This window comes from Rattus norvegicus, chromosome 11 (genome assembly GCF_021556685.1).
Source record: "Rattus norvegicus strain SHRSP/BbbUtx chromosome 11, alternate assembly SHRSP_T2T, whole genome shotgun sequence".
Classification (NCBI taxonomy): domain Eukaryota; kingdom Metazoa; phylum Chordata; class Mammalia; order Rodentia; family Muridae; genus Rattus; species Rattus norvegicus.
This window is the reverse complement of record NC_141544.1, coordinates 69042755-69059167: the sequence shown is the minus strand read 5'-3', so window position 1 is coordinate 69059167 and position 16413 is coordinate 69042755. Positions and strand designations below refer to the sequence as shown.

Sequence of the window (16413 nt, the reverse complement as noted above, 5' to 3'; positions counted from 1 at the left end):
TTAGCATAGTTTTTGTTTTCTCTCCTCAATTATTTTTTAAACATGTAATCCTGATTTTTAATTATGCTTGTGATGGGGATGTGTGCCCAGGGATCCACAGAGGATGCAAGAGATCTTTCGATCTTTTCACCTGAGTTTAAGGTGCTTTTGAGCATTTTGATGTAGGTGCTTGGGACAGATCTTGGGTTCTCTTACAGAGTGCCATGTGCTCCTAACTCTTATCTACTGAGCTACTTCTCAAGACGCCTCACCTGAATTCTTCAAGAAACTAGTTATTGTTTAACCTGAAGAAAACAGAAAATTACTATGACAACGTTTGTTGAATTCTTACAAAAGCTCGGCTTGTAATCATGGAGAATTCCATAAAGCACATTTTTTTTAGGCTGGTCTATATAATAAAAATGTCTTAATACATACGAAAAGGTTTTTAACATTACATGGTCTGCATACTTGATTTTGAAAACAGGGTATAATTCAAAGACAAGGGATTCTGTGGAGAGATGCTTTGGATCTAGCTTGTCTTTGCCTTTATCCTTCCATCAAGGAGATAAAGAGGAAATCATCTAATTTGAGCAAGTTGTACACACCTCAGAAGCTGTATTCCTGCCTTTGTTCTCATCATTCTATCCTCTATAGTCACTGTTTCAAGTATGTTCACATTACATGATTTGCTAGCTGTGTGATTTTATAGGTATATGGTTAGCAAACTGAAACTAGCATACATCCTCTTTACCTACTGGAGCAAAAGTAAATGTCCTGTGACCTAATATTTATTTGCCACTCACTTCCAGCTAAACATACATAAAAGAAAATACACTTACCTGATTCTTGTGCACAGAGAGGAAGCATTAAGAGATGGGTGACGCAAAGAAGTGAAAAATCCATTGAATCTGATGATGAAGGTCTTTTTCTAACAGTCATAGTATCGTGTTTCCCAGCTCAACTTCCAAATGTGGCAGAAATTTATGCCCCATCCCAGATGGTTATTCATTAACAAGATTATTTACCTATTATAATTGTTTTATTGGTGAAGGGAAGTGGGCCCAGTCCATTCATTGTGGGTTTTTTTCTTCATCTTTATTAAATTGGGTATTTATTTACATTTCAATTGTTACTCCCTTTCCCAGTTTCCAGTAACATCCCCCTAACCTCTCCCTCTCCCCTTCTATATGAGTGTTCCCTTTCCCATCCTCCCACCATTACCACCCTCCCCACAAGAATCCCATTCACTGGGGGGGGGGGGGGTCCAGCCTTGGCAGGACCAAGGGCTTCCCCTTCCACTGGTGCTCTTACTAGGCTATTCATTGCTACCTATGCAGTTGGAACACAGGGTCAGTCCATGTATAGTCTTTGGGTAGTGGCTTAGTCCCTGGAAGCTCTGGTTGGTTGGCATTGCTGTTCATATGGGGTCTCAAGCCCCTTCAAGCTCTTTCAGTCCTTTCTCTGAATCCTTCAACGGAGGTCGTGTTCTCAGTTCAGTGGTTTGCTGCTCTCATTCGCCTCTGTATTTGCAGTATTCTGCCAGCTCATTCATTGTTAATGGTTGCATTCTTAGCCTAGCATGCCTTATGAAGCAAACCAGTAACCAGAATCCTTCTGTGGCTTCTACACCAGCTCCTGCCTCCAGGTTTTTTCACTGTGTAAGTTCCTGCCCTCATTGCTTGTACGGTGAACTGTTACACGGAACTGTGAGGAAGATAGAACTCCCCCCCCCAAGTTGCATCTGCACATGGTATTTCATCACAGCAAAGTAACACTAGTAATACCTAGTAACACCTCCTTCCTCATTTGAAAACAGTCTGTGAACGTATGGTGTTGTACGTCTTTAACCTCAGCCCCCAGGAAGAAAAGAGTCAGATCTGTGTCTTGGGACTCAGGATAGTAAATGCTACCTGAAGAGTTTCAGATACTCAGAATGACACAGTGGATTAATTTAAGAGGAAAAGAGGAAGGGAAGAGAGAGGAGGAATTGGAGTGAGAAAGAGGAAGGGAAAATTATGCACATACAATGTTCATGGTGTGAAATTCTTTGAAAAAATAATTTTAATTTATATTCTATTGCAAAAGTTTTTTAATTTCCTGGGTTTCCTACCCTTTAGTTTTTTTCCACATGTTTCCTACCTTCCAGATTTTTTTTCATAAACGTATGTTCCAGAGGTGATGTGGGGGGGTTCTGCTATGATATAATTCAGAGGTTCTTTGCATTGGGGACAGAGAATTAAATAAGACCCAGAAAAGCTGTAGTGAAATGGTACATGTATGAATTGAATAGTAATGCAGAAATTATACCTACAGACAGAAAAATGGGTCAAGCTCATATGGGATCCAAGAACCATGAGTTCTTTCCTAAGGTTCCTATTTTGAATCTAGGAAATCAGGAGCTAAGAGAAAGATATGAAATGGATTCTTATCTTGAGTGACAGATAGGCTATTAAGTTCACATAAGCTTCATCATAAAATAGGGAACAGGGTTTAGATACTATTGTTGTAAAAGTTTAAGATATTAAAGAAAGCTCTACAGCACCTGTTATCAAATATTTGTTCATCTGAGTGGGACATATGTGATCCTGTTTTACTACAATCTATAGGTGTTGAGGCACTATGTAAGGGAAAAAAGTTTTCTTACACACAGTCCTAGTTTGGGTTTCCTTGCTCTGAAGAGATATTGTGATCAAGGCCAATGTTATAAATGAAAACATTTAATTGAGGTTGGCTTATAGTTTCAGAGGCTTAGTCTGTTATCATTATGGTGGGAAGCATGGCAGTGACCAGGCTGACATGGTACTGGAGACCATGGTGCTGGAGGAGCTGAGCATTATACATCCCGATACACAGGTAAAAAAGGCAAAAACCATTCCACTGGGATTGGCTTGAGCATATATAAGATCTTATAGCCCGCCTCCACAGAGAAAAACTTCCTCTAACAAGGCCATACCTACCCCACAAGGCCACACATCCTACTAATGTCACTCCCTATGGGCCAAGCATTCAAACACAGAACTCTATGGCAATCCTACCTTTTCAAACCATGATGTTCATTTATTCCAATGAACAATTCTATTCCCATTAGGACAACTTCTCATATTTCTACCCCTATGGGAAGTTTGTGTTCAGCCACATCCTGGTAGGAAAGATTTTTAAAAGATAGCCTCATCTGAAATTCTCAGAAAGTATCCAGAAACAAATGGTCAAGGACTTATTAAAGGTCGTATATGTTCAGACCCTGAGCCTGATTTGTTGATAGTTTAACACAAAATTGGAGAGGATTTGTTTCTTTTTTTAGTATTCTTCATATCAAATTGTGCTGAAACTCTTCATGCTGAGCTAGAGAGGGGTCCAACAAGATTCCAGGATAAGAATGTTCTTTCCCAGAGGGAACAGAGGGCACTAGGTGGGTTCCTCTTGTGTCAGGAATGTGGGCAGAAGTAGTTGTCTCCTCTAGCTCTCAGGATTGTTTGCACTTCTCCCCACAGAGTTCTTAACACTCAATAGTTCTTCTAGCTCAAAGTTCTAAAGTCCTCCCACAGTTCAAGCATATCCCAGAGAAACATTTCTGTTTAAAAATAGATACTGAAATCAATGAAGGACAGAAAGAGACCAAATCGTTTTTTAACTGAATCTTTGTTGTAGTGAGCCATATTGGATTTGGGCCTGGCCGTTTTGTGACTGCATAGCTCAAGGTGGCTACGTGACTCTGGGCTGCATGGCCACAGAGGTTCAACCTTGAAATGACTGCCATACAGACATGAGATTGTTGAACTAAAGCCTCTCCCAGGAAGACCCTGGGAGCAATGACAGGATGTTTCAGCCTGAGCAAAACACAGGATGTCCCTGAGCAGATTCCTGAGAAGGGTTCGACCTTTTCAAAGAACATGTCCCCGGAAGACATGTTTTTTATAGGAGGATATCTTGCAGTGTAGTGATTCACCTTATATCCTTGGGCATTTCCCAAACTCCCCCACCCTAAGCTTCACTTCCCGCTTCTATTCCTGCCTCAGAGCTTTAAATGCTGTACATTTCTCTCAATAAACAAGACCTTGACAACAGAATCGTGCTTGGTCTCCTTCTCTCGCCCCCCATTTAGGCCCAAGTGTAGCGCCCCTTCGGGACCCTGAATAACTGGGTGCCCGCTGGCGGGGACACTTTGTATTGTTTTTTTATTTGTTTGTTTCTGTCTTATTGCTTTCAGTTCTTAGTTGATTATTTCCTGCCATCTTCTCCTGTTGCGTGTATTTGCTTCCTTTTGTTCTAGAGCTTTCAGATGCGCTGTTAAATTGCTAGTATTAGATCTCCCTGTTTTTTATGAAGGTACTTAGTGCTGTGAACTCTCCTCTTAGCACTGCTTTCATTGGGTCCCATATGTTTGTGTATGCTGTGCATTCATTTTCATTGAATTCTAAAATTCTCTAATTTATGACCCAGTGGTCATTGAGTAGCAAGCTGTTCAGTTTCCATGTGTTTGTGGGTTTTCTGTTGTTTCTTTTGTTGAAGTCCACTTCTAATCTTTGGTGGTTTGATAAGATACAGTGGGTTGTTTCAGTTTTCTTGTATCTGGTAAGACTTGTTTGTTAGTGAGGATTTGATCAAATTTGGCTAAGGTTCAGTAAGGTGCTGAGAAGAAGGTATATTCTTTTGTGTCTGGGTTAAATGTTCTGTAGATATCTGTTATGTTCATTTGAGTCATAACATCTGTTAGCTCCATTATTTCTGTGTTTAGTTCTGTCTGTATGATGAGTCCATTGGTGAGATTTGGGTGTTGAAGTCTCCCACTTTTAATGTGTGTAGTTCAATAAGGAATTTAAACTCTAGCAATGTTTCTTTTTCAAACTTGCATTTGGGGCATAGATATTCAGAACTGATATGTCATTTTGATGCATTTTTCGTTTGATGAGTATGAAATGTCCTTTCCCATCTCTTTTGTTTAATTTTGGTTGGATGTCTATTTTGTTAGATGTTAGAATGACTACACCAGCTTGTCTCTTGGGTCCATTGGCTTGGAGCACTTCTAATCAGGGGCATATCCTCCTTGTCCTGTTAACTGTCAATCTCCCCTAACTTTGGTCAGTGGGCTAGAAGGGAGGTTGAAGTGTTTAAGAACCTTACTAAAGTAGGATTTGAAAAATCTAAGCCTTCAATGGACAGTATAGTTCACCATTTCCCAAGGAGCAAGAAGATCAGTCCCCTCCATGTCTCCAGTTACGCCTTACTTCATAGTTCACAAGCTGCTGGGTTTCTCTAGTCTTCCATTTCCCTACCCCTTACACAATTGCTTCTTTCTCTCCCATTGCTCTACCATCTACGTATTCACTTCCTGAGTGCTGGGGTCAGGCCACAATGTTGTCCTGTCACATCCCACTTCATGCAGAATGGAAGCGACCTGTCTGTACACAGGCCACTACGTATTTTTATTTTTAATGCCACTTTAAAAGTGTTTCCAAATATAGAGCTTAGCATAATACTCTCTAACTCTCATAATCATACCTTCAGATCTCCATTCCTTTAATATTTAATATTTGATACATGTGAAGTTTAATAGACTATTTGGTACTTATTTATGTTTTTGCATATGCTACAGCCTTCTTTTGATTCACTTTTCCATTTATTACAATATTCCATTCAAAAATATTCTATTAGTCTTAATGAAATATATGTTCTTTGGATTGTATGCTTACTCATATCGTCTTTCATTCTCTTGTTGTATAACTCATCTCTGAATCTAGGACTAAGACTTTAGTAGATTTAAAGAAAAACAATATCCAGTAAAGTATCATTTAACTGCCAATGATATGACAACAAGTACATAGCAAAGTTCACCATAAAATATTAAGTAGATGTATTCTAGCAAAAATATTAAAGGTAACAGAATATAATGGGTCACACACACACGTACACAAACATTTATTATCATGTGTTTATGAAATCCATCTATTGGTGGCACCAATATGAGATATAAACTCTAAGCCAGGCATAGTGGCTCATGTCTCTATTCCCATTACTTGGTAGGCAATAACAAATTAATTGAAGTATGTGTGAAAAAAAACCTGGTTATATAATTCCCAGACCAGTCTGGTCTACAGAACTAGATCCTGTCCCAATCAATTGACCCATTAAATGAAGCATAAATCCATAATAATATGCCATTATGAATACTATAAGTAGGCAGTACTATGATTTAGAGTATTTGTTCTATGCCTGCAGACAGCAGTGGAAATGAATAAGATATGAGTATATACAATAGCAGACTTTCTCCCCTGAAGTAGGGTGAAGAATACAGACACAAACAGAGGCATAGATACATCAGACATCATACATTAACTTCACAAAGAAGCAAGCCTAGGCTGTGGTGTCAAGTGCAGGAAAATGGTCCACGGTAGAATGTAGTAATGACATGAGAAGGGGCAGAAGAGTGAAGCAAGCTCTGCAGTGCTAGTCCTGTTAATTAAAAACATGTCTAGGTTCTGTATAAGCACCAGTTCATATTCTCCATGTTCAATGAACTCTGTCTTCATCAATTGGGCGTTGATGTGAGTTTGAGGAGAGCAACCTCTAATCTTGCCATCAGCCTGGTTGTTAGGGATTTCCATGGGTCCTCTTTAGCCAAAAACTCAATTAGATATAATCCAAACCTTATACTGGAAGCTTGACTTGATGACCAGAAATGAGCAGTTGGATATCTATGTCCTCTGTTATTTAGTGATTTCATTTAAATCAACTTCTAATGTGGACATGTTAGAGAAAGCTTCTAGTGTATTAGGTTTATACCACCTCTCCAATGACTATTAATTTTAGCTGTGTCTACATACTGACCATGAATATGGGAGGAACCACTCCATGGTCTAAACCAAACAAAATAAAATGGAGAAGTTGAGCTGAGCACCAATAGTTATCTCTGTTTGCTTTCTGATGGTAGATGCAATATGACTAGAGTTCCATGTTGCTGGTGCTGTTTCATCTTCACTATTGTGTACCCTAGAACCATGAATTCAAATAGCATCTTCCTTCATTTTGCCCCTTTTATCATGTATTGTGTCACAGCAATGTGAAAAGTAACTGATACAGCTCTAAGTTTAAAAATACAGGAAATACAGAAAACAATGAGAAGATCAAACCTAAGGATAATAGGTAGAGAAGAGTGTGAAGACTCCCAACTTAAAGAGCCAGTAAATATCTTCAACAACATTATAGAAGAAAATTTCCCTAACGTAAAGAGATGCCAATAAACACACAAGAATTCTACACAACTCCAAAGAGATTGGACCAGAAAATAAATTTCTCCCATCACATAGTAGTCAAAGCACCAAATGCACAAAAGTAAGAACATTAAAAGGAGTTAGGGAAGAAGATCAAGTTATATAAAAAGGCAGACCTATCAGAATTACATCAGATTTTCACTAGAGACTCCAAAAGATGAAAGATCTGGGGAAGATGTCATACAGACCCTAAGAGAACACAAATGCCAGCCAAGGCTACTATATCCAGTATAACTCTCAATTAACATAGATGGAGAAACCAAGGTATTTCATGACAAAACCAAGTTCACCCAATACCTTTCTTCAAATCCAGCCCTACAAAGGATAGTAGATGGAAAACTCTAACACACGGAGGGAAAATACACCCTAGAAAAAGCAAGAAAGTAACCTCCTTACAACCAAAAAGAATAGAGCCACACAAACATAATTCTACCTCTAAAAACAAAAATAACAGGAAACGACAATCACTCTTCTTTAATATCTCTTAACATCAATAGGCACAATTCCCCAATAAAAAGACATAGGCTAACAGACGAGATACATAAAGAGGACCAAGCATTTCGCTTGTATACAGAGAATATACCTCAGTGACAAAGACAGACACTACCTCAGAGTAAAAGGCTGGAAAACAACTTTGAAGCAAATGGTCACAAGCTGGAGTTGCAATTCTAATATCGAATAAAAACAACTTTCAACCAAAAGTTATCAAAAAAGATAAGGAAAGACACTTCATATTCATCAAAGGAAACATCTACCAAGATGAACTCTCAATCCTAAATATCTATGCTTCAACTGCAAGGGCAACTACATTCATAAAGAAATCTTATTAAAGCTCAAAGCACACATTGCACCTCACACAATAATAGTAGGAGATTTCAACACCCACTCTCATTAATGGACAGATCATGGAAACAAAAATTAACAGAGACATAGGGAAACTAACAGAAGTTATGAACCAAATGTATTTAACAGATATTTATAGAACATTTCATCTGAAAACAAAAGAATATACCGTCTTCTCCGAGCCTCATGGTACCTTCTCCAGAATTGACCATATAATTTGTCACAAAACAGGCCTCAACAGATACCAGAAGATTAAAATAATCCTATGCACCCTATCAAATCACCACGGGCTAAGGCTGGTCTTCAATAGCAACAATAACAACAGAAATCCATATGCACATGGAAGTTGAGCAATGCTCTACTTAATGATAACTTGGTCAAGAAAGAAAGAAAGAAAGAAAGAAAGAAAGAAAGAAAGAAAGAAAGAAAGAAAGAAAGAAAGAAAAAAAGAAAGAAAGGAAGGAAGGAAAGAAAGAAAGGAAGGAAGGAAGGAAGGAAGGAAGGAAGAAAGAACTAAACACTTTTTAGAATTTAATGAAAATGAAGGCACAACCAAACTTATGGAACACATTGAAAGCAGTGCTAAGAGGAAAACCCAGAGCTCTGAGTGCCTCAAAGAAGAAACAGTAGAGAGCATACATTTGCAGCTTGACAGCACACCTAAAAACTCTAGAAGAAAAAGAAGCAAATGCACCCAAGAGGAATAGAAGGCAGGAAATAATCAAACTCAGAGCTGAAATCAACCAAGTAGAAACAAAAAGGACTATAGAAAGAATCAACAAAATCAGAAGCTGAATCTTTGAGAAAATCAAGAAGATAGATAAACCCTTAGCCAGATTAACCAGAGGGCACAGAGAACGTGTCCCAATTAACAAAACCAGAAATGTAAAGGAAGACATAAGGACAGAATCTGAGGAAAATCAAAAAATCACCAGAACCTACTACAAAAGCCTATATTCAACAAAACTGGAAAATCTTGAGGAAAGGACAATTTTCTAGACAGATACTAGGTACCAAAGTTAAATCGGGATCGCACAAACCATCTAAATAGTTCCATAACTCCTAAAGAAATAGAAGCAGTTATTACAAGTTTCCCAACTGAAAAAATCCCAGAACTAGATAGGTTTAATGCAGAATTCTATCAGAACTTTATAGAAAAACTAAAACCAATACTGTCCAAATCATTCGACAAAACAGAAACAGAAGGAGCACTACCTAATTCCTTCTATGAAGCCACAATTACGCTTATACCTAAACCACACAAAGACCCAACAAAGAAAGAGAAATTCAGACCAATTTCCCTTATGAATACTGATGCAAAAATACTTCATAAAATCCTCACAAACTGATTCCAAGAACATACTAAAACAATCATCCATCATGATCAAGTAGGCTTCATTCCAGGGATGCAGGGATGATTCAATATATGGAAATCCACCAACTTAATCCACTATGTAAACAAATGCAAAGAAAAAAACCCACATGATCATTTTATTAGAAGCTCAGGAAGCATTTGGCAAAATTCAACACCCTTTCATGATAAATGTCTTGGAAAGAACAGGAATTCATACCCATACCTAAACATAGTAAAAGCAATATACAGCAAACCAGTAGCCAACATAAAACTAGACAGAGAGAAATTTGAAGCAATACACTAAAATCAGGGACTAGAAAAGGCTGCCCACTCTCTCCCTACTTATTCAATATAGTAATCGAAGTCCTACCCAGAGCAATCAGAAAACAAAATGAGGTCAAAGGGATATAAATTGGAAAGGAAAAAGTCAAAATATCACTATTTGCCGGTGATATGATAGTATATTTAAGTGACCCCAAAAGTTCCACTAGAGAACTACGAAGCCTGATTTAAAAAAAAATCTCAGCAAAGTGGCTGGGCATAAAATTAACTCAAACAAATCAGTAGCCTTCCTCTACTCAAAGGATAAACATTCTGAGAAAGAAATGAGGGAAATGACACCTTCACAATAGTCACAAATAACATAAAATACCTCAATGTGACTCTAACCAAGCAAGTGAAAGATCTGTATGACAATAACTTCAAGTCTCTGAAGAAAGAAATTGAAGAAGATGGTAAGATCTCCCATGCTCATAGATGGCCAGGATTAATATAGTTGCAATGGCCACCTTGCCAAAAGCAATCTACAGATTCAATGCAATCCCCATCAAAATTACAACTCAATTTTTCATAGACTTAGAAAGAGCAATTTGCAAAGTCATTTGGAATAACAAAGAACCCAGGATAGCAAACACTATCCTCAAAAATAAAAACACTTCTGTCCCTGTCATCAAGCGATATTACAGAGCAATAGTGATAAAAATTGAATGATATTGGTACAGAGATAGGCAGATAGATTGGTGCAATAGAATTGAAGACCCAGAAATGAACCCACGCACCTCTGGTTACTTGACCTTTGACAAAGAAGCTAAAACCATCCAGCGGGAAAAAGGACAGCATTTTCAACAAATGGTGCTGCTTTAACTGGTGATCAGTATGTAGAAGAAAGCCAATCAATTCATTTTTATAGCTCTGTACAAAGCTCAAGTCCAAGTGGTTCAAGGACCTCCACAGAAAACCAAATACACTCAAATAGAAGAAAAAGTGGTGAAGAGCCTTGAACACATGGGTACAGGGGAAATTTTCCTGAACAAAACACCAATCGCTTACACTCTAAGATCAATAATCAACAAATGGGACCTCATAAAACTGCAAAGCTTCTGTAAGGCAAAGGACACCATCATTAGGACAAAATGGCAAACAACAGATTGGGGAAAGATCTTTACCAATTCTACATCAGACAGAGGACTAATATCCAAAATATACAAAGAACTCAGGAAGTTAGACTCCAGAGAATCAAATAACCCTACTAAGAATGGGGTACAGACCTAAACAAAGAATTCTCAGCTGAGGAATATCGAACGGTTGAGAAGTACCTAAAGAAATGTTCAACATCCTTTGTCATCAAGGAAATGTAAATCAAAACAACCCTGAGATTCCACCTCACACCAGTCAGAATGGCTAAGATCAAAAACTCAGGGGACAACAGATGCTGGTGAGGATGTGGAGAAAGAGGAACACTCCTCCATTGTTGGTGGGATGGCAAAGTGGTACAACCACTCTGGAAATTACTCTGGAGGTTCCTCAGAAAATTAGATAGTGCACTACCTGAGGACCCACTTATACCTCTCTTTGGCATATGTTAATAATGCCAATAATGCTGCAACATACAAGAAAGACACATGCTTCACTATGTTCATAGCAGTTTTCTTTATATTAGCCAGAAACTGGGAAGAACTCAGATACCCTTCAACAGAGGAATGGATACAGAAAATGTGGTACATCTACACAATGCAGTACACTCAGCTATCAAAAACCATGACCCCATGAAATTCTTAGGCAAATAGATGGAACTAGAAAACATCACCCTGAGTGACATAACCCAGTCACAAAAACCACACATGGTATGCACTCACTGATAAGTGGATATTACTCAAAAGCTCGAAATAGGCAAGATATAATCCACAGAACACATGAAGCTCAAGAAGGGCAACCGAAGTGCAGATGCCTCAGCGTTTCTTAGAAAGGGAAACAAAATACTCATAGGAGGAGATAAGGAGACAAAGTTTGGAGCAGAGACTGAAGGAATGGACATTCAGAGCCTTGTCCCAACTGGTGATCCAGCCCATATACACACAGAATATATAGACAATATTGCTGATGGCAAGAAGTGCTGATGTAGCTGTCTCCTGAGAGGCTCAGCCAGAGCATGACAAATGCAGAGGCGAATGCTAGCAGCAAACTACTGAACTGAGAATGGGGTCCCCCACTGGAGGAGATAGAGAAAGGATTGAAGTAGCTGAAGTGGCTTGCAACCCCATAAAAACAATACCAACCAACCAGAGCTCCCAAAGACTCCACCACTACCCAAAGAGTACACATGTACAGATCCATGGCTCCAGCTGCATATGTAGCAGAGGTTTGCCTGTTGAGCACCAATGGGCAGAGAACACATTGGTCCTGCCAAGGCTGGACCCTCCAGTGTAGGGGAATGTCTGGGGGCAACAGGAAGAAGGGTGGTTGGGAGGGGGAACACCCTTATAGAAGAAGTGGAGGGGGATGTGATAGGGGGCTTATGGCTGGGAAACTGGGAAAGGGAATAACATTTGAAATGTAAATAAAAAATATCCAATGAAAAAAAATTTTAAAATTAAAAAAAATTAGCCAAAAAAGAAAAAAAAGGAAAAAAGAAAAGAGCCCTGTGGGATGTTCTATAAAAGCTTGAGAAGAGTGCAAACGATGGAGGTCTGGCTTGTGAAATTTCAGAGGGAAGATTAAAGAATCTGTTTAACTGGAACTGAAGAATCTATTGTGATTAACAAGATACCAGAACTATTAAAGCAAGCCTTTGCATTACTGTAACTCTTGATGCCGGTTAGCGAGCGTTAAGAAATTATCAGTGATTAAGAAGAGACCAGCATCATTGAGGTGAAATCTTCTGGAAAGTGTTTTTTGGGAGTTGTGAGATAGCTAAGGCTGTACCTCATGCAGAGCTGGACATGGTAATGTGTAAGAGTCACCCAGGTGGTACTGGTTTTGAAGGCCAGAAGGCGTCATGAAGAGTCACCTAGGCTCAGCACTGTGAGAGGCCATGGAAGGCCATTGGTGAAGGTGCAGCCTCAGTTGCTATTGATGACAGAGGACTGAAGGGCTCATGCAAAGGAGCTGAGGCTTAGCACCATGAAGAGAGCCCTTGAGAGGCTATTGGTGAAGCCTGGTTGCAGTGGCAAACAACAGTGTTTTGGAGATGCAGGTACCATGAGGTGACCATCAAGAACAGCAGCAGCAGCGGAGAACAGGCAGCTAGAAGACAAGGTGTGTGCTACAAAGGGCAGAGCTGGAGAAGTGGCCCAAGCCCTTGGAGGAGTCCGGAAGATTGTGGGTGGATCCCAGATATTGGATGGTTAGAGTTTGATTTTTATTTTGATTGTGACTGTGCCCTGATGTTTTTCTCTGTTGAAGAAAGAAAGTATTTTAGTAGAATCAACAGACTTTGAATTGAAAAAAAGACTTTGAATTTTAAAAGAGATTGGATATTTTAAAGGGATGGAAATTTTAATATTTAAGAATTTGTAAAGACTGTGGAATTTAGATGAATAAGAAAGTAATGGTTGAGGCTTAATAGTGATGTGTTTGTGTGCCAAGTTGACAAGGGGTCAATTGTATTGGCTGGTTTTGTGTGGCAACTTGACACAAGCTGGAGTTATCACAGAAAAAGGAACTTCCCTTGAGGAAATGCCTCCATGAGATCCAGCTGTAAGGCATTTTCTCAATTAGTGATGGGGGGGGCACCTCTTTTGTGTCTTGGATTCTACAAGAAAGCAAGGTAGGGGATGTAAGTCAGTAAGTAACATCCCTTCATGCTCTCTGCTTCCTGACCTGCTTGAGCTTCAGTTCTGACTTCCTTTGGTGATGAACAGCAGTGTGGAAGTGTAAGCTGAATAAACCCTTTCCTCCCCAACTTTGATGTGATAATAATTATCTATTGGCAAGCCCCAAATAAAGGAAAACGGAAACAAAAAGTATTAATGACAGAATTTGTGTGTGTATATATACATGTATATGTATTAATGATATTATATTATATTTATTATATTATAGGAAAAAAGCAGCATACAGGGTTAGGTAAAAACTGTCAAGATTGTTTAATTTAGTATTTGTTTTTTTTTTTGCTTGTTTGTTTATTTGCTTTTTGGAGACAGGGTCTAACTATAGAGGTTTTGCTCCTGGTATATTCATTCCAGGCTGGCTCTGAATTTACATAGATCCCTGTGCTTCTACCTCCAGGTGCTACCATACCAGCCCTCATTGTATGATTCCTTAATCATGTGTGTACATTGTATTGGTTTACTTCTTCAAAATTAGTTGATTTACACAAATACTCGTCATGATGGATTTTTTAAAAAGATATTTATCTCTCCTCTCATGTGTGTATATGTGAGCACATGTATCTACATGTGTAAGTGAATGCCTGCAAACTTACCTGTGTGTGTATATGTGTGTGCATATCTATGCTTCTGTAAGTTCATGTGCATATGTAAGTTCATGCTTATTGTATGCATGTCTTTGTGTAAATTTATATGCTATGAAAGCCAAATATCAACGAGAGGAACTAACTTGTGTTTTTGTCATCATTATTTTAATTTAGAGACTTTCACTGAGAGCAGAGGGTCACTGATTAGTCTAGGCTGTCTAAGCAATAAGCCCAAGGGACTGGCCTGCCCCTGCATCCCCAGCACTGAGATTCCAAGGACACACACCTACGCTTGGCTTTTCATGACTTTGGAGTAATGCTTTCATGACAAGAGTTTTTTAGACTCAGCTGTTTTCCCAGCACCAACAGTCTCCTTTAATTCCACTGTCATTTTTACTTACCTCCTTGATTTCCTGGCAGAGGGACTATCGTCTCTTCGTATCTCACAGGGTGAGTCATGGACACAGCAAGATCCTGGACGCTCAAGAACCTCTCAGTTTTCAAAGAGATGTTGTAGATTTTAATGACAGCCACTGTGGCATTGGGGTTCTGAGCAAGGTACTCTTGTGCTGGGTGTACTGTGACTTGTGATGGGTAAATGGAGATTCCAGGGGCAGGCTTTCCCACAGCAGAACAAGGAAGGTTATGAAGATCTTCAGAGCTAGGCACAGACTGGAGTTCAGTTACTTGTTCAGATACAGCTGAGGCAAAGAGAGGGAAACAAAAGCAAGTCATACCAAATTCTCTCCTGTGAGAGCATGGAATTTACCCCAATTTCTATATGACACACAAATGCTGAAAACACATCCCTGTCTGATAACTCCTCACACACATCCTTGAACTTCCAGCTCCTTTTCCTCTGTCCACTGCCTGCTCTTTTAACACATCTATAAATTATATTATACACATCCTCAGCACTTCATAATTACAGAGTCATAATGTGGAATTCTAATGCTCTCACTAGTACTGAGATACCCTGCTAGCTTGAACCCTAATTTCCACAGTTTCTACCTTTCTCTGTTCTTGACTGATGTCTCTTTCTTTTCTCATGTCTTCATCCTGGAATAGTAACAACACTCAAATACTTTTCCTGCGTTTTCCTTCCATTTAATGGAAGCCAGTACAGCATAATGTAAAGAGATGATGTTAGGTGAGAGACAGTGCTGCCGGGGCACAACCGTCCATTGGCCTCCATTGCTTTTGTCCTGTCTAAGTAACTTGAACTAATCACCATCAGTGTTTTATTACCTAACTTTCTTTCTCTGGACAGTGGCCTTAAAAACTATAACTCTACAATGTCTACCCCGCATTATGGGACCCTTGAGGAAGATGTTATATACTTAAAATGTTAAGCCAGGTTCCATGGCTGCCTTGTGGAAAAGTGTTAAACAGACACCTGTAGCAGGATCCATCGTCAAATGTCACTCCTTGGATGTCAAACCTGCCATGAAGGAGGCACTGGGTTCCAGAATCTTGCACTGAAGCCTGTTTACATATGGTGGGAAAATCTTTTCTCCATATCTATGACTGTAAGTGCCAATATTGTGAGGCAAAGAGCCTTGGATTTTCTGCCAGGTGATTGATTTGCTCAACATTTGCTAGACTTGTGAAGTTTCAGAAGATGGTCACCTTTCCTCCCTCTCCCTCTCTGTCGCCCTCCCTCCCTCTCCCTCTCCCTCTCCCTCTCCCTCTCCCTCTCCGTCTCCCTCTCCCTCTCTCATTTTGGATTTTATTTGTGACATTCCAAATGTCATCTCCTAACCAGCACAGCCATTTCTTAATTGTCCTTTATCCTCTGTGAAGATTCTGAAAATGAGATCCATTGTTAAGAGATATAGATATATAGTGACATACTTCTGCAGAGTATCCTAATAACACTCTCTGCCTTAGGATTAGCAATTTATTTGCTTCTTATGCTCAGTAAAACATCCAGATAACCCAATTAAAAATAGGGTTCAGAGCTAAACAGAGAATTTTAAATATAGGAATCCCAAATGGACAAAAACCATTTAAAGCAATGTTCAACATCCTTAGTCATTAGGGAAATGAAAATCAAAATGACTCTGAGATTCCATCTTTTATATCTATCAGAATAGCCAAGATCATAAACTCAAGTGACAGCGCATGCTGGCAAGGTTGTGTAACAAGGGGAACTCTACTTCATGGCTGATGGATGGGCAAACTGTACAACCACTTTGGAAAACAATTTGGTGGTTTCTCAGAAAGTTCTACCTCAAGAGCAACTACACCACTCCTGAGCACATACTCAAAAC

General features: G+C 39.2%; 1 protein-coding gene across 1 annotated transcript in view; it reads right to left on the bottom strand.

Annotated features, from left to right (window-relative positions):
• LOC148002598 (uncharacterized) overlaps window positions 1–16413 on the bottom strand; it is a 49100-nt gene that overhangs the window by 29090 nt on the left and 3597 nt on the right. Inside the window, exon 2 of the mRNA XM_087577339.1 lies at window positions 14542–14841. Coding sequence (XP_087433465.1) covers window positions 14542–14841 — 300 coding nt within the window. The remainder of the gene's footprint in view (window positions 1–14541; window positions 14842–16413) is intronic.